This window comes from Stenella coeruleoalba (assembly GCF_951394435.1).
Source record: "Stenella coeruleoalba genome assembly, chromosome: 4".
Taxonomy (NCBI): Eukaryota; Metazoa; Chordata; class Mammalia; order Artiodactyla; family Delphinidae; genus Stenella; species Stenella coeruleoalba.
In genome coordinates this window covers 145,849,032-145,875,293 of record NC_137149.1, presented here as the reverse complement: position 1 = coordinate 145,875,293, position 26,262 = coordinate 145,849,032, and the positions used below count along the sequence as shown (strand labels likewise).

General features: G+C 34.3%; 1 protein-coding gene across 5 annotated transcripts in view; it reads right to left on the bottom strand.

Annotated features, from left to right (window-relative positions):
* Window positions 1-26,262, bottom strand: part of FSTL5 (follistatin like 5) — a 1,111,808-nt gene that overhangs the window by 58,292 nt on the left and 1,027,254 nt on the right. For all 5 annotated transcript variants that reach the window (XM_079921028.1, XM_079921031.1, XM_079921029.1 and 2 more), the window contains one exon: window positions 10,435-10,584. In XM_079921028.1, coding sequence (XP_079777154.1) covers window positions 10,435-10,584 — 150 coding nt within the window. The remainder of the gene's footprint in view (window positions 1-10,434; window positions 10,585-26,262) is intronic.

Sequence of the window (26,262 nt, the reverse complement as noted above, 5' to 3'; positions counted from 1 at the left end):
AATCTCTTGCATTCCTGTACACTAATGATGAAAAATCTGAAAGAGAAATTAAGGAAACACTCCCATTTACCACTGCAACAAAAAGAATAAAATAGCTAGGAATAAACCTACCTAAGGAGACAAAAGACCTGTATGCTGAAAACTATAAGACACTGATGAAAGAAATTAAAGATAACACAAACAGATGGAGAGATATACCATGTTCTTCGATTGGAAGAATCAACACTGTTAAAATGACTCTACTACCCAAAGCAATCTACAGATTCAATGCAATCCCTATCAAACTACCAATGGCATTTTTCACAGAACTAGAACAAAAAATTTTGCAATTTGTTTGGAAACAAAAAAGACCCCCGAATAGCCAAAGCAAACTTGAGAAAGAAAAATGGAGCTGGAGGAATCAGGCTACCTGACTTTAGACTATACTACAAAGCTACAGTAATCAAGGCAGTATGGTACTGGCACAAAAACAGAAATATAGATCAATGGAACAGGATAGAAAGCCCAGAGATAAACCCACACACATATGGTCACCTTATTTTTTATAAAGGAGGCAAGAATATACAATGGAGAAAAGACAGCCTATTCAATAAGTGGTGCTGGGAAAACTGGAGACCTACATGTAAAAGAATGAAATTAGAACACTCCCTAACACCATACACAAAAAAGAACTCAAAATGGATTAAAGACCTAAATGTAAGGCCAGACACTATCAAATTCTTAGAGGAAAACATAGGCAGAACACTCTATGACATAAATCGCAGCAAGATCCTTTTTGACCCACCTCCTAGAGAAATGGAAATAAAAACAAAAATCAACAAATGGGACCTAATGAAACTTAAATGCTTTTGCACAGCAAAGGAAACCATATCAAGGCGAAAAGACAACCCTCAGAATGGGAGAAAATATTTGCAAATGAAGCAACTGACAAAGGCTTAATCTCCAAAATTTACAAGCAGCTCATTCAACTCAATGTAAAAAAACAAACAACCCAATCCAAAAATGGGCATAAGTTCTAAATAGACATTTCTCCAAAGAAGATATACAGATTGCATCAAACACATGAAAGGATGCTCAGCATCACTAAGCATTAGAGAAATGCAAATGCAAATTACACTGTGGTGTCACCTCATACCAATCAGCATGGCCATCATCAAAAAATCTACAAACAATAAATGCTGGAGAGGATGTGGAGAAAAGGGAACTCTCTTGCACTGCTGGTGGGAATGTGAATTGGTACAGCCAATGGAGAACAGTATGGAGGTTCCTGTAAAAACTAAAAATAGTACTACCATATTACCCAGCAATCCCACTACTGGGCATATACCCTGAGAAAACCATAATTCAAAAGAGTCATGTACCAAAATGTTCATTGCAGCTCTATTTACAATAGCCAGGACATGGAAGCAACATAAGTGTCCATCAGCAGATGAATGGATAAACAAGATGTGGCACATATATATACAATGGAATATTACTCAGCCAGAAAAAGAAACAAAATTGAGTTATTTTAGTGAGGTGGATGTACCTAGAGTCTGTCATACAGAGTGAAGTAAGTCACAAAGAGGAAAACACATACTGTATGCTAACACATATATATGGAATCTAAAAAAAAAAAAATCATTCTGAAGAACCTAGGGGCAGGACAGGAATAAACACACATACTTAGAGAATGGACTTGGGGACATGGTGAGGGATAAGGGTAAGCTGGGACGAAGTAAGAGAGTGGCATGGATATATATACACTACCAAATGTAAAATAGATAGCTAGTGGGAAGCAGCCACGTAGCACAGGGGGATCACCTCGGTGCTTTGTGACCACCTAGTGGGGTGGGATAGGGAGGATGGGAGGGAGACACAAGAGGGAGGAGATATTGGGATATACATATATGTATAGCTGACTCACTTTGTTTTAAAGCAGAAACTAACAAACCATTTTAAAGCAATTATACTTCAATAAAGATGTTGAAAAAAAATTTTATCAGTATTCCTTGAGGGGGGTGCACCAACTACAAATAATTTAAAACTGATGCTACACTGGTTATGGACCAGTTGTGTCAACTTATATAAAGATGGGTTATTTTGTCAGAGCAACAAAAGTGAGAATAGCACAAAGATACCCTGAACCTGGAGTTTAGCCTTGACATAAAGGAGCAGTGAAACACAGCTTGTGTATCAATCTGACAAGGAGAATACCAGCTGGCTAATTAAGTGAACCTAATTTAAAGTAATGATGTAGATTCTCAGGATAATGCGCTAACAGCTAGAGAAGACTGCTGATGACACTTAAGAATACCCGATGTGTTACAATAAGCCACTTCTGCATCCAAGCAGAACCTGATTTTGCTCCACAGAAGGCAAAATGAGGTCAGTTGTTTACTAGTTAATCTTTTACGCAGGAAAATATCACCTGCATGCCATTCTTACAAAAAGTATTAATGGCAAGAAAAGTAATAAGCATTTGATGTTTAGAGCAACACCAAGGTGATAGATTCCATTAAAAATGTGTGACCTTTTATTTTTAAGCTGCACACAGAAATGATATTAATGTATCCACTGAAAACAAATATACCCCTATGGTAAGAATTTATCATGAGGTTTGTAAAACATGTTGTCAAGAAAACATTTGCCATTTAAGAGTAAAATGCAACAATGTTCAAGTTTTTAAAATGTTTCGTGCTAAAATTACACACTTAATACCAATTCTCACATTCAAATATATACAAAAGAAATAAAAGAAAGTCAGAAATATGATTTCTTAGATAAGGTCAGTATAAAACACTAGGGATCCAATTTAATTGGACTGAAAAAAAACTTGAAAGAGTAAATTTAAATAAGTTTACTGTTCTTTTTTTCTCTCACTTTTTTTTTCTACTTTTTTTTCTGTTCAAAAAGAAGGCAATTTGATTTTGGACTTCACTGCTCCAGCTCTCTGTCCACCCTATAAAAAATTCTATACTAGTTTCTATCATATTTTGGAGATGATTAAATTTTGATTATAATTATTATTCTTAGTTGCCACTGTATAATATACTTAGGCTAAAATAAAGAAACAAACAGAGGTACAGCACACAGTCAGGAAGTATAACTTCATGTGGATACAAAAAAGGCTGACTTGAGTCAGCCTCTGTTGAGAAAAGGTATCAAATTGAGAAAGGATGCTTTACTTTTCACAAAACTAACTTTGTACCTTGCAGGTGACTTTGAGTATACTCTGTCCTTGGATATGAATAAAGCTTTAAATCACAAATGAAGCAGTTTACCTTTATTTTTTTAAATAGCTAGAAATATTCTTTCCTTAAAGGGTTTTAAAACTTGAATTAATTGGATTATTAATTTATAAAGCATAAGTTTCAAAACCTACATCTGTTAAATCTATTATTTACATGTTGTTTTTAAATTAGGAGAATTTAAGGGAATTTAGAATTCTAAGAGATTGCCTATTTTCAAGTATAAAAGTAGAGTCATTAGGATACTCCTAATTCACCTTTAAGCATGTACTTTCAAGCATTAAAATTCACATACTCTAAGGTCATGTTAAGACAAATATAGGGATGTGTTATTTCAGCCAACACTTAGTAGACTTATGGAATTTCATCATCTAAAGAGGCTCACAGACTGAAATTACAAAAAATTTTTTTGGTTACAAAAAAATTTTTTTTTGGTTACAAAAAAAAAGAATTTAGGCAAATTCAAAGATAGAAAACTTTAATTTTTTAAAAGACATTTTTATGGAGTATATACGTAAAATTTTAGGTTGATATTTATAGTCAACAATAGGCCTCAGAAAATAATGTCCCTTTCAGAAAGATGGCTAGACTGAATATGCCCAATATGGAAATTTTCATTTTCTAAACTAATTTGGTCTCTAAATATCTATAGAATAGATCATTGCGGAACGTCCCAAATCACTGCAGCTGCTACTTCACTCTACTTCTTTCCAGGGAGGTATTCAAGCACCCCTATAATTCAAAATTTTTCTTTTTATTGACAGAAGGGCAATATTCAATTCCATCCCATACCTCCCCAGAGTTGTGTGGGCAAACCCATGACACAGTACTGCCTTTTTGATCCAAGGATTGAGTGCCCACATATTTCCTACAATAGGGAAGTCTCTGTTACGTTACTCTCCATTCCTACTATACCTCAAATGGAAGGCAGCTATAGAAGAATGAGGCAATAAGGCTGATAAATGGTGGCACGAGGCAAGATGCATGAAGACAGGGTTCAGATTTGTTTTTGATAGCTGACAATCTGAGAATACGCAGAGACTGTATACAGAGTGGGTAGAAGGGGTAAAACAGGAAGTCAGCCATCAAGACAGTGAAAATACACATTTTTTAATTACCACTTCCCATCAAATTGCTTGCTAAAATGTTACTTTAAAGTTCAGAAGAACTTTCACCTCTAATTCCATCTGGGACAGAATTTTCTGTTTTAGTACTCTTAAATCAGTTCATTTGTCATAAAAGTGTTCCTTTTTGATTACTTCTTGGATTATATGTTATTAACTTATACTTTCTCTTTAATTTGTTCTTTCTCACTACATTTCCAAATTTACTACCAAGACTTTTACTTTAATACTTTCTTAGTTCCTTTTACTCTCTGCTAGGATTGTGGTTATTGTTATTTCTTTTATTCAGTTCTAATAGTATCAACCATGACTTTTGTCCTTGTTCTTTGCCAAAATTCTGTTTCCTTTTAATTAGTCTTTTTTGAATAAATCAATTTTTACCTCTTATATATTCATTTCATTGTGCCTTTATCTACCTATATTTTTACTTTCTTTGTTTCACTTACAGTATTGTGATTTTCTTCAGCTAAATTCTAAAATTATCTAGTTAAATGTTTTCTTTACTTTTCTTTTTTTTTTTTTTTTGCTGTACGCGGGCCTCTCACTGCCGTGGCCTCTCCCGTTGCGGAGCACAGGCTCCGGACGCGCAGGCTCAGCGGCCATGGCTCACGGGCCCAGCCGCTCCGCGGCATGTGGGATCCTCCTGGACTGGGGCACGAACCCGTGTCCCCTGCATCGGCAGACGGACTCTCAACCACTGCGCCACCAGAGAAGCCCAAATGTTTTATTTTCAATCTATTATTTATTTATTTTTCATTACAGTAACAAAATTCCTTCAAAGACAGTCTTACTTGGAGTCAACATGTTTAATCATGATTATCAATATTACTTGTTATTGATATTGACATTTTAAATTTACTTTGCAGTTTTTGATAGCTTAGCACTGTGTCAGAGAATCAGTATAAAATGATTTCATTAATATTTCTTGAGGGTAAATTTATAACCCAGCATGTGTTCATTTTCAAAAATGTTTCCTTTAGTGAATGATATAGTCTGAAGGTTTGTGTCCCCCCAGAATTCACTTGTTGTAATCCTAACCCTCAAAGATGATGGTATCAGATGATGGGCATTTGGGAGGTGATTAGGTCATGATAATGGAGCCCTCATGAGTGGGATTAGTGCTTTTATAAAAAAGACCCCACAGAGATTGCTTGCCCCTTCCCCCATGTGAAGACAGAGTGAGATGGCAATGGCTATGAACCAGAAAGAGGGCCCTCACCAGGTCATGATCATGCTGCCACCTTGAGAAACGAATTTCTGTTGTTTATAAGCTACGCAGTGTGTTGTATTTAATTAAAGCAGGATGAACGGTGATATGAAATGATATTGAAAAGGTTTAGAAAGTGAAATATTTAGTAATAATGTATATTTAATTACTGCTGGATGCAAAAAATAATACATGTATCTGTTAGTTCAAGCATAGTAATAATGTTCAATTTGCATAAAGTATTAATTTTGTCTGTTGATTTATCAAGAACAGAAGTATCAAATATTTCTCACTTATATCAGCTTTTTTGTTTTGTTAGTATATGACTAAATTATCTGGAACTGTCCTTAAATTTCAAATTTTATTTTTTCTTATTTTTGGGATATATCTTATAATCTGCATATGGCTAGATTTTCATTATTCAGTCCATTACATTTTATTATCAGCTATTACTTTACTCCATTCTTGGTTATTGTAATTATAAACATATTTGGTTTTATTCTATAATTTTGTTTAAAGATTTTTGTCCTGATTTTTCCATTCTTACTGTTTTCTCTTTCTTAATTCTTCTTTTCCTACTGTATTTAGGAGTAAGTTGTTCATTTAATTCTATTTTTTCATAGACAAATACAATATTTAACACACAGTTTCTTAAAATATTAATAAACATACTTAATGTACACAGGTAATCCATAATTACTCCCATTCTTAAATAATACAAGAAACCTTAACATATATATTTCAAATAATATCAGCCCCTTCCGTGCTTACATATTGTTGTACAATATTTAAACTTTTTTTTTTGCTATTTTGGTCCTGTGTTTTCACTCTTTTAAAAATTTCAAACTTAAATTCAGGGAATATCATTATTATTGACAGTTAGTATTTTAATAGGTCCTATGTTTACCAGTTTACTCGCTCTCTATACATCAAGTAGAACTGCTTAATTTTCCTTATTCCTGAAGCATATAGTTTTCAGTTTCAGTTTTGTTTAAATTTATTTTGTTGATAGTCTATTTTTTTGTATCTGATACAGTAAATAAATTATATACTTTTTTCCACTGACCATATAGTATCAGAGTATATTTTATTTCTATTTAGTCTTTTAATAATATTATTTCACTTTCTTTTGGTGTCCATTATTGCTACTGAGAAAATAGCTGCTGTTCTCATAGTACTTTATCTCCTATTTTTAGATCTTCCTTTTGGCTTTATGTGTGGCTGTGTCATGTTAATATATTCAGGTACTGATCTTTTTTCCATTTGTTTCACTGTCCTTTCTAAATCTGATAGCTTCCTGTATTATATTTTATAAGTTGTATAATAAAGAATAATACATAGTACATGTATATAATAATATATACAAATATATATAGTATATATAATATATATTACATATACACATATATATTATTATATACATATACTATGTATTACTCTTTATTATATTACAGAAAATTCTCATTCACTTTGACCAAATTATCAACATTTCCCTTTTCTTTCTATTATCTCCCTCCAGAATTTATCCTTCCTACTGTTAATGTATAAATAAAGTCTGATATTTCAAAATACATTTGCTTCTCATTATTAATGGCATTTGTTCTATAAAGTCACCACAAACACTGAATTTCTGAACACTGAACCACTGCTTCTATAGGAAATGCATAGTTTGGTTCCTATCAGTCTCTGGTCACAAGATTTTCATCATCTGATCAATACATAACCTAATTTCATGAGTGTTTCTGCACAGAGAAACGTTATTTAATACATATTGTTCATTAATTAACAGTAACACTGAGAACTTCCCTGGTGGCACAGTGGTTAAGAATCTGCCTGCCAATTCAGCGGAAACGGGTTCGAGGGCTGGTCCTGGAAGATCCCACATGCTGCAGAGCAACTAAGCCCGTGCACCACAACTAACTGAGCCTGCGTTCTAGAGCCCGCGAGCCACAACTACTGAGCCCACGCAGCACAACTACTGAAGCCCACGGTCCTAGAGCCCATGCTCTGCAACGAGAAGCCACCGCAATGAGAAGCCCACGCACCGCAACAAAGAGTAGTCCCCGCTCACTGCAACTAGAGAAAGCACGTGCACAGCAACAAAGACCCAATGCAGCCAAAACGAAATAAACAAACAAATAAATAAATTTATATTAAAAAAATAAACCAGTAACATTGAACTCAGCATTAGGACTCATGAATGAATTAAGCCCACCGTTAGGCACACCACGACCTTCCTTCACAAGCGTTTCAACACAACAAAATTGTCCTTGAAAACACAATAGTAAACAGACCATGAAAAAAACACTTGTTCACAGTATGAAAGCCGAACCAAAAAGGTCGGGGTGTCTCCTTTTCCAACCTGAGATGGGGACATGTACTTCAGGTCACACATTTCTCCTCACTCTGCACAAGTCCCTGAGCGTCTGCAAAACACCATGTGTATTGGTTTTGTGGTTCTAAATAAATTCAGGAGAGTGAGTTTTAAATACAGAATCAGCAAACAATGAGAATCAACTGTAATCGATTTTTCTGTAGCGAAAAAAAAAAAAGAATAGCACTAGCTCCATGCAAACAAAATGACCTCACAATTATCATGTAGCCAGACACAGACAGTGAATACTGTATATTTCCATCTCTGTAATATTCAAAATTAGGCAATACTGACTTATGGTGACAGAAAGCCACATAATGATTACCTTTGGATAGGTAATTACTAGAAGGGGTAATAAAGCATAATTATTATTTTCATAAGATCACATGGAAAACCCATTTGGACTGAGGCCCAATTTTCTAACTTCTAAAAATGTGTTAGATTCTTATCTGAAAATATCCACAATCATAATTATATTGTAATATTATTTTAATATTTTAACCTTGTATAATGTCTTTTACATTCTGCTTTTTTATAGGCATTATAGACACTTTGAAAAATAATATAATTGATGTGATTTTTTACCATTGCATGAATGTTTCATTATTGATATTTCCTATTAATTTTAAACTTTACTTCATTGTCTGAAGATGGAAGTTAGATGAATAATAAATGATGTTAACTTTTCTCACTTTTGAATATCTACTAGGTAGTACATACTCAGTCAGTGTAGGTTTCCAGTTTGAACACTGAATTTAAAGAACAGCCTGATTAAAAGAACATCTAGTAGCTAACACATGCTAACTAAAGAGTCTTGATAATCCCTGACTGAATGCCTATAATTCGCTGGCCTATGTTGCAGCTGAAATCAAAGTAAAATCAACCTGGTCAAAAATCAAGCAGTCTCAAAGACAGACACATAGGAAGCAAAATAGACAGAAAAAATATGTTCTCACAGAAGATACTGGACCATTAGATTGGGTGCACAGGGAACTGTGTAACCCTGGAGGCCTTAGAATCTTCTAGTAGACAGTTATTCATCCTTCTACTCATGACTCTTCTGTTCATTCTCATAGTAGAAACTGAACCACTGGACTAATTATCCATTGTAAATTTGTAACTCTGGAGATATCAGAGCTTTCTAATAGAAACACTTTTGATTCTTTTACTTGTAATACCAAACACATCTCATAAAAGGCAATTAATGAATGTATACAGAATGGATAGATGGGTGGACGGAATGGATAGATGGGTGGATGGAATGGATAGGTGGGTGGATGGAATGGGTAGATGGGTGGATGGAATGGATAGATGGGTGGATGGAATGGATAGGTGGGTGGATGGAATGGATAGGTGGGTGGATGGAATGGATAGATGGGTGGATGGAATGGATAGGTGGGTGGATGAATTCATGTGAAGCTGTTAAGAACTCTTAGAATGAGAGGCCCTGATTTTGAACTTCTTAACACTTCTTTTGGTTCTAGTCAGGAATCAACATTAGAGGGACTAACAGCTACTTCAAATTCAAACCAATATTGATGCAAAAGAAAAAAAAATCTCTGTAAATATAAGAAATGGTTACATTCCTGTGTCTGTCAGAATTTTGACAGTAAATAGCACTTCTATAGTCCAGACTCTGCTACAAACGCTTTGTATGCATAAATTGGTATAATCCTTAGTATAATTTTATGAGATATGTACAGTTATTATTCCCATTTAACAGATTATACATATGTCACAAAACTATTTTAAGTTTGCTTCCTTTGAGCTGAGAAGCCATAGATCCTAACAGTCAAAGGCTGAGATACTGGAGCCAGACTGCCTGGGCATAAATCCTGCACTGCCCCTTGATTATTGTAAGACTGAGTTCTAGTAGACTGTCCAAGATGGACAGTCTTAGAAAGAGCAGGGCATAAAATAGGTGATGGCTCAAACCAGAATAGTTTGTCATAACCATGACCATGGCAACATGGAAAAATGACATGGCAAGGCGTGTTATAGGTGTTTTTCTCTGTCATTGACCTATGCACATATTACTTGTTTTACTACTATAGTAAAACCTACTAAGCTACTATTATCCAGTAAATCTACTATTGTCTCAGCCTTTGTTAAGAATCACATGAGAAAGATATACTACTTTACTGTGATGGTAACTAGGAGCACCTTAATTGGCCTTGGACTGGGACTCTCCTTGCTCTAGACAGAATAAGCAATTGTGAGGATGTTTTTTGTGTAACTGGTCATGTGGCGATTATGAGGTATTCATGGAATCTAACTGTTGAAAACAAAAGCTATTTCAATTACGTCTTTAATTTTTTAGGCTCAAGGAGCGGAATGAGAGGACAGTTTGTAGAAATTGTGTATACTTTTTAGTTATCCAAGTAACGAAACAAGTTATCAATGGCAATCAAATGGCAATGCACGAGTTACCTGGTAAAGTCTATTACATTAAATTAAATAGTCTTCAAAACCACTTTCAAAAGGAGGAGTCATTCATACCTGAATAACTTTTTGAGACTGCACATCTACAAGAAGGACTCTGTCCAGAGTTGGCTGTGCCACATAAATGAACTTGTCCTTGACATTGACAGCTGTGGCCCACACACACCTCTGGACTTCATCGCCTTCAGCTCTGGGACAGACTTCACCCTGTAATTTAGAAAATAAAAATCAAATGAATATCTTAAATGATAACATGGATATAGCCATATTATGAGTAACATTAATGTTTCATGCTCTACTACTTTTAGCATCAAAAGTTTTATATATATATATGTTAAATATATATTCATATGTTACATATTTATATATTTAGATTTATGTCAAATATATAAATATATAAAGAGTTAAATCAAATAGAACAGTATATAGTGCATATTTAAATTCATTAAATTTGTATAGGAATCAATGTGAAATAACCCTTAAAATATATTTTATTAAGCCTTTGAATGCTTATTTATAGTAACATATAGCCTTTTCATTTGTCACTACCTATTCTTAGCTCAGTAACTGCAGAAGTACATAATAAGTCGAATGTTTCCTCCCACATCCCCCCAATCTCAAACTTCTTTACCAGACATTATATGCCACACTAAAGTATATTTAGAGCTTCTCAAAACCTCAAGAGCTGCCCTTAGAGCATATTCATGGGCTTATTAAAAGCTACCAAATCCACTACACAAGACTGAAGGAGTCTTCTACTTTGTGGAGAACCAGAAACTTAGAAAAATGATAATAAGGTAGTTACTCGAAATGGTTATTTTATTTTCAATTTGGTATCAAGGTCAAATTTTATAAAGTCCTTTAAGCTGCCTAAGCCCTTTTCATTCTTCTCCTTTACCCTAGAACTACCTTCTGGTTAATATTCTGTAGTTTGTGCTATATGGTCATAAAGGAGGCATAAATTATCTTCTATTTCTTCCTTCCAACATTCAGTAAGTGAATGTTGAAGGGATACGTAAGCCTTTCTGATTTGTATGGGCAGACACATGGTGATTAGAAGAAATGTCATTTAGCTTGTTATTTTTGTTTCAGGTTTTTCTTTTATTCACTGGTCTGTTGGTTTTGTGATTCTCACAATTTATTTGTAGTTAGAAAAACCGCTGAGAAGAGAGATTTCTTGAACTATACATGAAATACATGTATAAAGATAAACACTTATTTATATAATGATAATGATAAACACTGATTCCAAATATGTCACTTGTTTTATGGTTTACGCCTGATCACTGATTATCATGTCTAATTCATTGATTTGTATACTCCAGTTAGTAACTCATGAGCTCAATTAGAATACTCTCTTTAATCTCCAATTCAAACCAAAACATTTATTTTTCAGGAGATATACCATCCACCATATATATTTAATAATCACAAAACAAAATCAACAAAATTTTCATGGTCAACACCACCTAAGCATTTCTTTCAATGAAAAGATAACACTGACAGCACATAAACCACATTTGCCTTTTAGTAACTAAAATGACTACCACAGTAACTCTTCTGAGGCAGCACAACCAGAGTAGGTGTTTTTTCTTGCTTGCATAAAACTTGCAAAATAATGCAAAGCCCAGAACACTTTGGAATGAGCAGCTTAGTATGTAGCTTGCTGGGGGTTTTTTTCCCCCAAACTTCAGATCTAATTCCAGAGGACCTGGAGAATCCACTCATTTTTAAGATCCAGTCCAGGGCTTCCCTGGTGGCGCAGTGGTTGAGAGTCCGCCTGCCGATGCAGGGGACACGGGTTCATGCCCCGGTCCAGAAAGATCCCACATGCTGCGGAGCGGCTGGGCCCGTGAGCCATGGACGCTGAGCCTGCGCGTCCGGAGCCTGTGCTCCGCAACGGGAGAGGCCTGCGTACCGCTAAAAAAAAAAAAAAAAAAAAAAAAAAAAAAAAAAAAATCCAGTCCAGAATTCCCAGGTTCACTAAAATATCAGGGACATATAACACCAGGGAACTGTAGTGTTCTCTGAACAGTACAAGTGTGACAGGCTTCCAGGACATAAGCAAAAAACCTCAAAACTAAACATCACGTGTATATTTCCGATAGTTCTGGGGAGTTTGAATGAACTGCATTTCATAGAATGCACCACAATAATACTAAGATGACCACCAATGGTGTCCATGGCACTCGTCAGCAGGCAACACAAACCTGATGGCAGAAATCTGTCCTCAGCACATGCCCAGAACACAGTACAGGATTGTACCTTCATTCATCAATTCACTGAAACATTATTTTCTACACCATTTTTCTTCAGAAGTATTGGGTTGGTCAAAAGGTTCGTTCAGTTTTTTCCTCAAGATGCCTCTAGTAGCGCTTAGTTGTCTTTAACTTCATTCAAAACAATTTTGTTAGATTGCACTGTGACAGCTGTCATATCAGTGTGCATTTAAAAAAAATTATCAAAATTGGCGAACTTGTGTGGAGCCATTTTAATATTGAAGATGGAAGAAAAAAAGCAACATTCTTGGTATATCATGCTTTATTATTTCAAGAAAGGTAAAAACGCAACCAAAAAAAAGATTTGTGCAGTGTATGGAGAAGGTGCTGTGACTGATCGAACGTGTCAAAAGTGGTTTGTGAAGTTTCATGCTGGAGATTTCTTGCTAGACGACGCTCCACAGGTAGGTAGACAAGTTGAAGTTGATAGTGATCAAATTGAGACAACTGAGAACAATCAACGTTATACCACTTGGGAGATAGCCGACATACTCAAAATATCCAAATCAAGTGTTAAAAATCATTTGCTCCAACTTGGTTATGTGAATCGCTTTGATATTTGGTTTCCACGTAAGTTAAGCAAAAAAAACCTTGATTGTATTTCCTCATGTGATTCTCTGCTGAAACGTAATGAAAACGTACCGTTTTTAAAACAATTTTGACTGGCAATGGAAAGTGGATACTGTACAATAATGTGGAATAGAAGAGATCTTGGGGCAAGTGAAATGAACCACCACCAACCACACCAAAGGCTGCTCTTCATCCAAAGAAGGTGATGTTGTGTACATGGTGGTATTTGAAGGAAGTCCTCTATTATGAGCTCCTTCCGAAAAACGAAACAATTAATTGCAACAAGTACTGCTCCCAGTTAGACCAATTGAAAGCAGCACTCGATGAAAAGCATCCAGAATTAGTCAGCAGAAAATGCATAATCTTCCATCAGGATAACACAAGACCTGATGTTTCTTTGATGACCAGGCAAAAACTGTTACAGGTTGGCTGGGAAGTTCTGTTTCATCTGCCGTATTCACCAGGCATTGCACCTTTGGATTTCCATTTATTTCATTTTTACAAAATTCTCTTAATGGAAAAGATTTCAGTTCCCTGGAAGACTGTAAAAGGCATCTACAACAGTTCTCTGCTCAAAAAGATAAAAAGTTCTGGGAAGATGGAATTATGAAGTTGCCTGAAAAATGGCAGAAGATAGTGGAACAAAAGGGTGAATATGTTGTTCAATAAAGTTCTTGGTGAAAATGAAAAATGTTGTCTTTTATTTTTACTTAAAAACCAAAGGCACTTTTCGGCCAACCCAATATCTTGAACATCTTTGACAAGAACCTATTTCAGGAGACTCAAACTCTACCTAAGTACTTGAGAGGCATGAAAAGGTGGGAAAAAGTGGGACCTAAGGTTGACGAAAGGATCTGAATATAGGAAAATTGTTTACAAATTCTTTGCCGTTGTGTAAAAGCTCCCAACAAAACCTGTCAAAACAACAGAAAGTGTGAGTAACCTGACACTAAACTGTCAGTCAAAAAACAGCTGAACCGGGAGAAATTTCCACCCCTTTGTTTGCTACAAAACTAGTCAACAGTAAAATAAACTGCTCTGCTGGGAATTATTTCCTATTTGTATGCTGTCCCTATAAGATGGCCCTGACCAGACTCACAATCATTTTTACAAAGCCATTAAAAGTTTCCTGACAGTCACCCTGAATTTTCTTTGCTTTGCTTCAGGCCATTATTGCTGATTATAGTCTATTAGGTCCCGTTTTACAATAGCACTCCTCTGTTTTCAGATTACATAGATTAGTATTTATTTCTGTGGATAGGAAGAGTAGGGGAATATTTTTCACATGCATTAGGCATTCAGTGATAAAAGGAAACTAAAATATATAAGAGATGCAAAAGAAGATTAAGATAATGCGTACTGATGAGGAAAACTGTCAGAAATTATATCAAAGAGTATCAATCATTTTTATAGAAATGTATACTGCCTTTGAGAGTTAAAGGATTAATAGGATTTTAGAGCTAATGAAGACAAGTCAATAATAAAAAGACAATTCTAGCTCATAATTAGAATTTATCTATTTCCCTTTGGGTTACTTCCATATTTCATTATGCAGTTCCTATTTATGTATTATCTTCTTCCAAAATTTTAAAGGGATATAAGATGTATCACTAGTGATGATGGAAATTTTGATTTAGCAATTAAAATAGTGTTGATGCTTCCTGATTTGCTAAACACAAGTTATAGTTCGAGTAGATGGATATATATACTCATCTTCTATAGGACTTGGTCATTTTCATATATTGTATTGATGACCTATTAAAAACACTTTTCCCTTAAATCTCCAATTTCCCATCTTTCTTTCCTCCCTTTCTTCATAGTCTACCTCTGTGTCTTTCATGGTGAGGATGAATGAATTTGTCACAAGCACATTTGTTTACCTTGCATCCAACTCAACAAGTTTCTGTCCTTATTCCTTCCTTGCATCCTTCTCTCTGATCACCGTTTGTCCACTATCTTTTGCCTGAAGACAGAATCTGCCTACATTTTAATTATAACTTTAGCTATGTCTCCAGGTGTGTTGGAACATGCACATGCCCCTGTAATTTAAGTAAACATTATTTGGATTCACCTGCTTTCCCTTTCAATAATCCATCTAATTTTCTTTAGACTTTGAACAAGTTTCAAGAACCTTAATTTCATTTCTTGACCTTTCACTCTAAATTGCTCATACTTCAAACTTGCTTTCCAGATCCTGTCTCTTCCAAAAGAGAGTTCTTGAAGAGTCATAAAGAGCTTTAGAATCTGTGATCATTGCTCTTCGGTTATTGCTGGGGAACATTTATTGAACACTTACTATGTGAAAGATATCATGCAAAGCTCTGTTTGGAAATAAAAACATGAATTTGTGTGAATGCCTGCTCTCAAGTTGCTTATAATTTCTGCCATATTTAGCTGTTTCAGACTCTTGATTCTTCCTGGAATGTTTTTTCATTCTTGTAAGGCGAGAAGCAGCAAACCATGACCCCAGGCCAAATTCAGCACACTGCCTATTTCGGTAAATGGCCTAGGAACTAAGAACACTTTTTGGTATTTTTTAACAGTTGAAAAAAAATCAAAAGAAGAGTACTATGTTGTGATGTGTAAACATTATCTGGTATTCAGATTTCCATAAATAAAGGTTTATTGGAACACATCTACACCCATTCATTTAAATATTGTCTATCTCAATATCAAAAAAGCAAACAACTCAATTAAAAAGTGGGCAAAGGACCTGAATAGGCATTTTGAAAACACCCAGATGGCCAACAGACACATGCAAAGATGCTCAACATCACTAATCGTCAGGGAAGTGCAAATTAAAACTACAATGAGCCATAAAATTACACCTGCCAGAATGGCTATCTTCAAAAAGACAGCAAAAACAACTATTGGCTAGTATGTGGAAAAAAAGAGAACCCTCATGTGCCGCTGGTGGAATTGTAAGTTGATGCAGCCACTATGGAAAACCTTATGAAGCTTCCTCAGAAAATTAAAAATAGAACTACCATACAATCTAGGAATTCCACTTCTGGGTATTTTTCTGAAGGAAATAAAAATTATGTTAATTTGAAAAGATATACCCACCCCTAGGTTCACTGCAGCACTAAGTGCAGAAATAAGTATACAACAAATCAGGTGAACTAAGATGTACACACCCAATTTGGGTACCACATTATGGGTTCACCCAAGGATAGTATGCAGATGCTCCTAGATACAGAGTGAACTATTGTGAATGAATGTTGCGTTAAAGGTGGAGAGAGAGAGAGGGTTTGATGTTTGATAAATATGTAAACATATCATTAAATTTGAAAACTCCTAGACGTATTGTCGACCTGGTTCTCTCACTGATTGGGATCAGGTCATTAACTATTGAAAATAAATTGGTTTCAGTAGTTCTCATTGTTTAACTTTACTGCTTCTCTACCTATCAGGTTCCTAAGACTGGCAGGAGAGTCCGCTTTCTTGGAAGTAATTGAGAATTGGGAGGAAAGAGAACTTTTGCAAAAAGGAAAAAATAATAAATAAACCTTACTCAAAATGTGTAACTGTATTCTTTGTTGTTCTCCAACAAATGGCCTGTTCTCCAGCTAGAGTGTTCTCATCAAAATCTTATTAAAAAACCAATGATTTTCCACAGCAACTAAAGAACGCATCACACATTTTATTAATCCAATTCTTTTTAATCTACATTTGGTAGCCGTATTTCCAACACCTATATGGCTCATCCTAATTACTGTGGGTCTTACTAATTTTCTTCTTGTCTGAATTTTTGTAGCATTTATATTTGGTGCCACATAATTTGGCCTTTAATCAGGTACTATCATCCCTGCCTAAAATGTTAGCCTTTGCTATTCCTGTATTTCTACATTTTATAGACATACTGGGGAAGGTACAATATTTCCTCAGTAAATACAAGTTTAAATGTCACTTATCACAGAAAAAAAAAGGAGAGAGGATCAAAAAGTGTATATTTTTCAAACATGTTGTTAAACACTATTCTGTGTCATCCAGAATCATTGAGAAACCGAATTCTAGAACATCTTCAAAATATAGTCTGTGGATAGCTGCCTGTTGGCATATCATTCCTTACCAAGCTGAGAATAGTACAGAAATGGAAAATAACCATTTAGAATCTTTTCTAACAATTTGCCATTGACATAATATCCATAAGCATGATCAGCGGACCCATCTCCTTTAATAGGGTTTAGACAAGCTTGGGTGTGTCAGGCGTGCCTGGAGGGTTCTTTTCCACAAATGTTTTAAGAAGCTCTGATTTTGAGCCTTCTTTTCTTTTCTAGCTCTCTCTTTCTCTTTTAAATAGCTTTAAAATACATATATATCCAAAACTGTTGCAATCTGAGTCTACTGAGATAAATAGAAAAGTGAATGAAACACTTGACAAAATAGTGTTCACTTTAATAAATGCAATGTTCAGTTTATCATGAATCAAAGAAATGAAACAAGGGTCCTTTGTACTGAACTGGAATGTTTAGATTACGATTTCCAGGATTTTTTTTATAATCATGAAGAAATATATATATATATATATATATATATATATAAGGTTGAGCTATTTGTGAATACACTAGATATAATGCATTCTTTTAATCTTGCTTTGCAATATAAAAAAACCCTAGATCTTACAATAGCATGTTAAACAATTTAATATCCATGGTTATCTCCCTTATTGGACCATTTTTTTTTTAAAGGCAATGAGGTTAAATTACTTTCGTCAATTTTTAGTCGAGATCACTGCTTATAACCCAAGTGATACAACTGCTTATTTCTACAGTTAGATATATTCAATTTATCTAATTCTAGTTCCCATTTCATTTATGAAAATGTCATAAACAATCTAGTTCGTATTAGTCAAAGCATAGGTAGTCATGGCATTTAGGGGCTGATTTGCCTTAATTTGGCCTATATAAGAAAACTGTCAGATAGTATGATTTTTGATTCTAGGATATCAATGGTACAAAGACCACAGTAAAGAAATTTTCTTCCTTTCTTTTAACATAAGGAGAATGCATTTATGTCCTCCAGTGTTATAACAAAAATGGAGCAGATAACACTATACAATCATATACTGAGGACTGATTTCTCTTTAGCCGCAAATTATTAGAAAGATTAAAAACACAGGCTTTGAGGTCAACCAGAATTAGATGTAATCCAGTTTTACACTCATATTAGCCATGTAAATACTCCTTTTAAGCTTTGTTTATGTCACTGGTACAATATCACCAATCACATAGGATTATTATGTTTGTTAAATAAAATCATGTTTGAAAAGGTCAAACGATCAATAAATGTTACCTGTTATTTTCCTATAGAAAATTCACTATGGGATATATTTCACGAAAACTATAATAGTCTACACATTTTTCATCAAATATTTTTTTTTCAATTTCCCAAAATGTTTTAGAGGGAAGTTCACTGTGTATATTTAAGAATTTCAAAGAGTTACTTTAAATACAGAATGATGGTTGCATATGTGGTCAGGAGAACTTATTTTTCCCTTTATCACTTGGCAGTTCTATGATATTGAGCTAATTATTTGTCTTTTCTCATTTCCTTACCTAGAAATTCAGAGGATTAAATTAGAACTTGTCCATGGTTTCAATAAAAGAAAAAAACAAAAACAGGAAGCAAAGCTATCTGAATTACTTCTACTCTGCTTAAACAGAAAATATATTACCAGTTTATAGAAATATTATATTAAGTCCACCCATGTTGCTGCAAATGGCATAATTTCATTCTTTTTTATGACTAATATTCCATCATAAAAAAATATATAAATATACCACATCTTCTTTATCCATTCATCTGTTGATGGGCAATTGGGCTGCTTCCATATCTTAACTATTGTAAATAATGCTACAATGAGCATAGAGGTTCATGTATCTCTTCAAATTAGTGTTTTCATGTTCTTTGGATAAATATCCAGAAGTGGAATTGCTGGATCATACGGTAGTTCCATTTTTAATTTTTTGAGGAGCTTCTATACCGATTTCCACAGTGGCTGCAGCAATTTACATTCCCACCCACAGTGTAGGAAGGTTCCCTTTTCTCCATATTCCCACCAGCATTTGTTATTTGTAGACATTTTAATGATGGCCATCTTGACAGGTGTGAGGTGAATAACCAATTTAAAAGTAAATAAATTTGCAGAGTGTTAAATTTCAAATGTCTGCAAAACATGAGAGAAGAACTCTAGATCTTTCGTCAGTGCAGGACTGAATGATTTGTGTGTCGATTCTCCTGGTTCTTGTAAATGAGCCAGAATCCTGGCTGGGAGTTGGTCCAGGTGTCAGTGGGCACTGAGAATCCAGGGGCAGGGACTTAATGACTTTTGGAAAAGGCATAAACTTGAATAATGGTGAGACAAGTTAAATATCAAGACCATAGGTTTCACATTAGGTCCAAGAACAAGTAAATAGAGTCTGGCAAAATGTCCTTTGAATTGAAAGCTAACATTAAGCACTAAAGAAATTAGACAAATATGGGGAATATCAGGAAACGTAAATTATATGGACCCGCAAGGTTCAGGAAGGATCAACTCAATTAAATGGCAGTTTAGATAGTTGGAATTAAAGAATTAGTTGTGTTTAATTTCATTTCCCAACGTGTTGAAGATTTGATTTGTACAGGAGCAATGGTGCTCCTTCCTAACTTTATTTAACAAAGCACAATTGGTAAGTTGGTTAGATAGGGTGAAAATTTATTATTAAAAAATTCTTTCTTACCAGATAACACATGAAGTTAAATGACCACACAAGAAGAAAAAAAAAAAAAAAGAATGTACTTTAGTATGTAAACCTCTCCTTAAAATGTTGAAAAGCTCATCAAAATTATGACATCACTATGAAAACTGATGGATATCATGGAAAGATAGAGGTTACTTCTTTCAAATATGTTCTGTACTCTAGTTTCCTTAAGTAACAATAGAGAATATTTGCTTAAACGGTCCTTTCCAGCTACTGATTAATAGTCAAAATTAAGAGGACTACTTTAAGAAGACTGTTTGGATTAATTTACCTTGACACTTCTTCAATTGGAGCATCAAGGTAAACTAGTCCAAATAGATTCATTTAAAATGAGTCATGTACCACAATATTCATTGCAGCTCTGTTTACAATAGCCAGGACATGGACACAACCTAAGTGTCCATCAACAGATGAACGGATAAAGAAGATGTGGCACATATATACAATGGAATATTATTCAGACATAAAAAGAAATGAAATTGAGTAATCTGTAGTGAGGTGGATGGACCTAGAGTCTGTCATACAGAGTGAAGTAAGTCAGAAAGAGAAAAACAAATACTGTATGCTAACACATATATATGGAATCTAAAAAAGAAAATGGTCATGAAGAACCTATGGGCAGGATGGGAATAAAGACGCAGACGTAGAGAATGGACTTGAGGACATGGAGAAGGGGAAGGGGAAGCTGGGACGAAGTGAGAGAGGGGCATGGACTTATATACACTACCAAATGTACAATAGATAGCTAGTGGGAAGCAGCCACATAGCACAGGGAGATCAGCTTGGTGTTTTGTGGCCACTTAGAGGGGTGGGAGGGAGACGCAAGAGGGAGGAGATATGGGGATATATGTATATGTAGAGCTGATTCACTGTGTTATAAAGCAGAAACTAACACACCATTGTAAAGCAATTCTACTCCAATAGAGATGTTAAAAAAATAATAACAAAATAAAGTGAATACTGCAAAAATAATAAATAAATAAATAAAATGTATTTTAAAAGCAAGCAATTTTGTTTTGATAGATTTCACTTCTCTATGTTCTGATCATATTACCAAAGAAAATACAGATTTTGAAATAAATAATACCTATGAGATAGATTATCAGGCAGGCAAAGAAATTACTTCTACAAGATAGGATTGAAGTAAAAACTTGAAGTTTAGTTTGGGGGAACCATAAGCCACATTAACAAACTGTCATTAAACCTTTAAAGGACTTTCATGTAGATTCTATTCCTTGATTCTTTGAAATTCTTATATTAAAATAAAGTAAATGATTTCTTATTGGTATATATCTGTAGGACACAAAGGAAACAAAGATAAACTTTTAAGGAAAAGGGTCAAACAATCTGAATGACATGGAATATCAGAAACTTTAAGTTCCCCTTTCTTTCTTTAAATGCATGAGTTTTGATAATGCACATTTTACAGATTTCTCTTTTTGGGGACATTAGTTGAGGACCAAGAGAGGTTTTATTAATTGCCTTTCTAAGAATACATTATGTAATCTCTTGCTCTGAATGGCTTATTCTGTCTTGTAACTGTTTTAAAAATGTTGACGTACAAGCATGAGTTGAGGGAATTTTATGATTGTTGCATTCTCTATATTTGTTCAATAGAGTGTAACATCACTTAGGAATTGAACTTTTTTCTATGCAACATAATCTCACAATGCAGATGGCAGTGTCATTTTGATGGAGTTCTGCATCTCCCCATATTGTCCGGCAGAGGGCGCCTTATGTGGAAGGCAGGCTTAGTCGTTTTTTTAAGATTATTATGGACTGAAAAACATTCTGAAATGTGGTAGATTTATCTTCAAAAATTATAAGGCTCCAGAGAGGATAATTATACGCATGTGTACTTTTAAACTGTATTGTAATTCACACATTAATTTGTTCCACATAGGAACGCCGACACTGAGAATCATTACACTTTTTCAGGTCAACATTCTTTAAACATTATTTTAGCTTGCTTTACGACATTAACTAGTTAATTATTATTATTGAAAATGACCTTATATTCTCTTTCTTAAAGGTATGAAGTGAGCGGATTCTGGCCAAATAATTTATACACATAGGTATTTTGCTGTGTTTGTATCAATTAATATAAAAACCATAAAATACACCCATTTTGAAATCATATCTTGTAAACCTTTAGAAATAAATGTTACATAAAAATAATTTACTCCTGTGCCTATCTTCTTTATAGGTAAGAAGACAGACCAAATTTACATTTTCTTTGTCCTTTTTCTTTAAAACTGTATCTTTATTTATTATATTGCCTGCAGAATTACATTTTCTCTTGTCTCTCTTTACTGACAAATCTGATAGGGGTTCTGCCACACTATCCAGCTCAGAAATATTCTTGAGTAATAAAGTGAAGACAATATTGAATAAGAATTCACCAAAACTGCCTCTGTGACTTAGTTCAATGTAAATCCTTTATGTATGCAGATTATATAATCTGATATGCTGTTTTTCGTTTGCATCTTTCAGCTTTCTAAATAATTTCAAAAGTAAACTATCAGACATAAGATGGTATTTTGAAAAATTATATTCACAAATAACTATGCTGAAAGTTATATATTAAAGAGTGACTTTTTAAATGAAAATGATACTAGTATGTGGATTTTTAAATATGAGAAAAAAAGGAGTTTTAATGGGCAAAAATTAGCAGCTTCAATAGTAATGGGATGAACAATAATTTTGAGGTTTAAGTTTTGTTTTCCTTGGGATTTTTATTATATAGTTGTATTTTAAATATAGATTTAAGAAATTTCGAAAACATATGACATCATCATACGATAAAGTATATGGAGAAATGCAAAACTGTCATTGTAAACGTTTAGCAATATTTTCAAAAAAAATTTAGTGATTCAAACATTTAATAAAGTAAAATAAAGCCATTAATTTACTGTATTGTTTTCCTTCCTGCACAGCCTCTCACATTATTCAAACTGAGATTAATGACCTATCTAAATATGAAAAAGATATTAAAGAAATGACAAGCCTTCAGTATGAAATTACAATTTTGACAACTATTGTTGAAATATAAAATGTAAGCAATGAGAAATCAAGCAAGAGATCAGTTAAATAGAAATTTTAAGAAAGAAAAGGAAAAGAAAAATAAGGACTAAGGTTTAAATAAATCATTAAAATCATCAATCTAATCCTCAATATGATAATTACAATTAATCTTGTTACAGTAACTTTTCAACATATTTAGAGAGAAGAAAATTTGGAAATTATCATCCTTCAGAGAGGAACATCACTAGAAAATACCTAATATTGATAATTCAAGAAATACCATTCCTGAGCATATTACTTAAAGTGATTAAATGTAATTGGTTGCATGAAGTCAGACTGGGGATAGTAAGGTACAGAGTAAGAAACTACTACTTCTGTATTATTTTATTTTTACCATATGCCAATCTATTACCTTGAATAAGTCAACAGGTACTTTTTTTGTGAATAAAACTCAATCTTAGACCAGAAACTGTAGTTTAAGAGCCACAGAAACTAGATTTATGTGATTTTTGTAAGTCGCAAGTAAAATGGTGTTATGTTTAAAGATATTTGTATGAATAATTTTTATGTTAAACTCTTCAATTTTACCTTTAAGAAGTTTCTATTGAAATTCCAAATTACTATAAGTACATTTCTTTCTCAAGTACAGAAAATGCGCTCCTAGGTGTGTGTAGTGAATCCTTGTATTTCACATAAAAAATGCGATGGCAAGAGACAGTTTGAGACACATACATAATTCTGGTCACATTTACCAAATAACTTGGCTGGCTCTTATTAATAATCTCTTAAAAACCTAATATGCTTTCTTAGATAAGATTACTTGATCCAATTAATATGCTATACAACTCCATTAAGATGCTGTTGCATGATTTACACGCTCCCCGCGGCTCTCCCCCTAACGTCAGCCTTGCCTACTTCAAGCGTAACAGAAGCGCAATGTGAGAATTTCAGAAGAGTGTGATTTTTAATGAAAGATTACAAGGCCCCTTTAAATCCAGGGCTTCAAAGACCAATTTCATAAATTTATTTCTTTTAAAATCAACAGCATAATCTTCTAAGGAATAGTTAGAGGTAGTTTGCATTACTCTCTTTAGGCAGCTCTTTGCAGGATACCATTGTAAGTGCAAAGGAAGCTCTTTGCAGGATATCATTGTAATGAAAGCTTAAATTTTTATCATTCTAGAACTCTTTGTAAGTTAAGCCATGTTTGAATAGAGACCCACTGAGAAAAGAATAAGTGGGGAAAATTTCGATTACCTTTCTGAAATATACAGTGGTACTGAATTCAAAAGGTTGCTTGATGGCTTCATGGAGACATGAATTGCCTGCATCATATAAAGCGGCTGGTGTTTTAACAATTATTTTTCTGGACAGAGTTTGGAGAAGTAGTAACTGGATTAGACACAGAAGGAGATGCTGAAAAGGGGGTTTGGAAGTATTACCAAGGAAATGGATAAATGCCCTGAGAAGAGGGGAACGCCAGCAGAGAGAGAAGTGTGGACACAGCAGACAGAGCTGTTTCCCCATTTCTAATCTCAGTTTCAATTTCTTGATACCTGAGTATTCTGCACACTATGGACACAACCTGTTCCTATGTAAAACCTCCATTCTAATAGAGTACCAATCATATTCATTTATAAAGTCTAGGTAATTTTCTTATGTGGAAATTCCAAGCCTAGAAAATAGACATTTTAGAGGTGATTCACATCAGACTTTCTGCAGAAACTATGATCCTCTGGAGTTAGTATCATTTAAGTTGCATTAAAGCCAGTAACAGAATCTTTGCATCCTAAAATATAAGACCCGTGCATGTGGGACTTCCCTGGTGCTCCCGTGGTTAAGACTCTGTGCTCTCACTGCCACGGGCCCAAGCTTGATCCCTGGCTGGGGCACTAAAATCCCACAAGCCACGCAACATTGCCCCCCAACCAAAATACACACACACACCCCTATATACTTAAGACCCACACATGATAAGATTTGTGTGATTTTTCTTTCAAGCTCTTCTAGTCCCCACGAAAGAATAAATAATACGATGGTATGTATGGAGAACAGCAGCTGGATCTTAATAAGCGAACAGAGAAGGAAGTGAAGTAAAAAAGCATTAAAGATTAAGAGTTGTGGATAAGGTTGACAAAATACTTGAAAACCAGAAGAGTGAAACAGTTGGTAATCTTGCAAAAGCCTAATAATTGAAACATTTTTCCAAACCCACTTCAGTTTGAGTTCTGAAGTTATAAGTCTGGGATAGAATCCTATTTGCTTGAAGTACACACTTACTGTAGTTGACAAGATGAAATCATGTATACAACTAGGATAAATATAGCAAGAATCCTGTCTAGTTAGGCTGCATCACAAAAAAAAAAAGAAAAAAGATAGATGAGAGTATAAATAAAAGCATGTTCTATGAATCTTCAACCAACTCACTACCAAAAGCTGAAACCTGATGTAATCTGACATTGCACCAAAATTGAATTTTTATTTAGAGCAAGCAAACAGCAACTTCTGAGAGATTTGATCAAAGATTCTGTATTCTAAATATTTCAGTTTTTATCTAAACTTTACTAGCCAATGGGTTGTATTGGGAATTGCAATTCTCTTAATATCAACAGTGACTTTGAAACATATTATTTTTATGTTTAATCCTTTTTTGTGGGGAAAAAATGATTCGAAAAGACTCATTTCCACTACTCACAATCAAGTGATTTATCTTCTAAAATCCAGAAGAACTAGCTTTCTTTTTTCTATAATAGAACTCCAAACTATCTTAGACTGGGCATTTGAACAGTATATTTTGACCGTGTGATCTTGAATTAATAGAGGTTATGTTTACCCTGAGGTTATGTTTACCCTGAAACAATTCAGTGATCAATTATTCTATGAAACATTTTTCACAAGAAGAATACTGTTTTGTGGGAATTGTAAAGTAAGGAGAGGTGAGGAGGGAATTAGATGTATACATCTTTAAACTCAGGCAATGCATAAAAGAATGACTAGCCTAAGGCTCTAAGCAATGGAGTTTTCCTTAAATTTATTTCACAAATGTTACTCGACTACCTGCCATGTGTAAGTACACTGGGAATAAAAATGCTAATCAAAGTCTTGACTAATAGAGGTATAGTAAGATGTGGTGGGTTGTTTCCTATGTCAGCTTGGCTATGACTAGGCTATGTTGCTCAGTTGTTGGTCAAGAACTAGTCTGATAGAGAATGGATAAACAAGAAGGTCCTACTGTAAAGCACAGGGAACTATATTCAGAGTCCTGT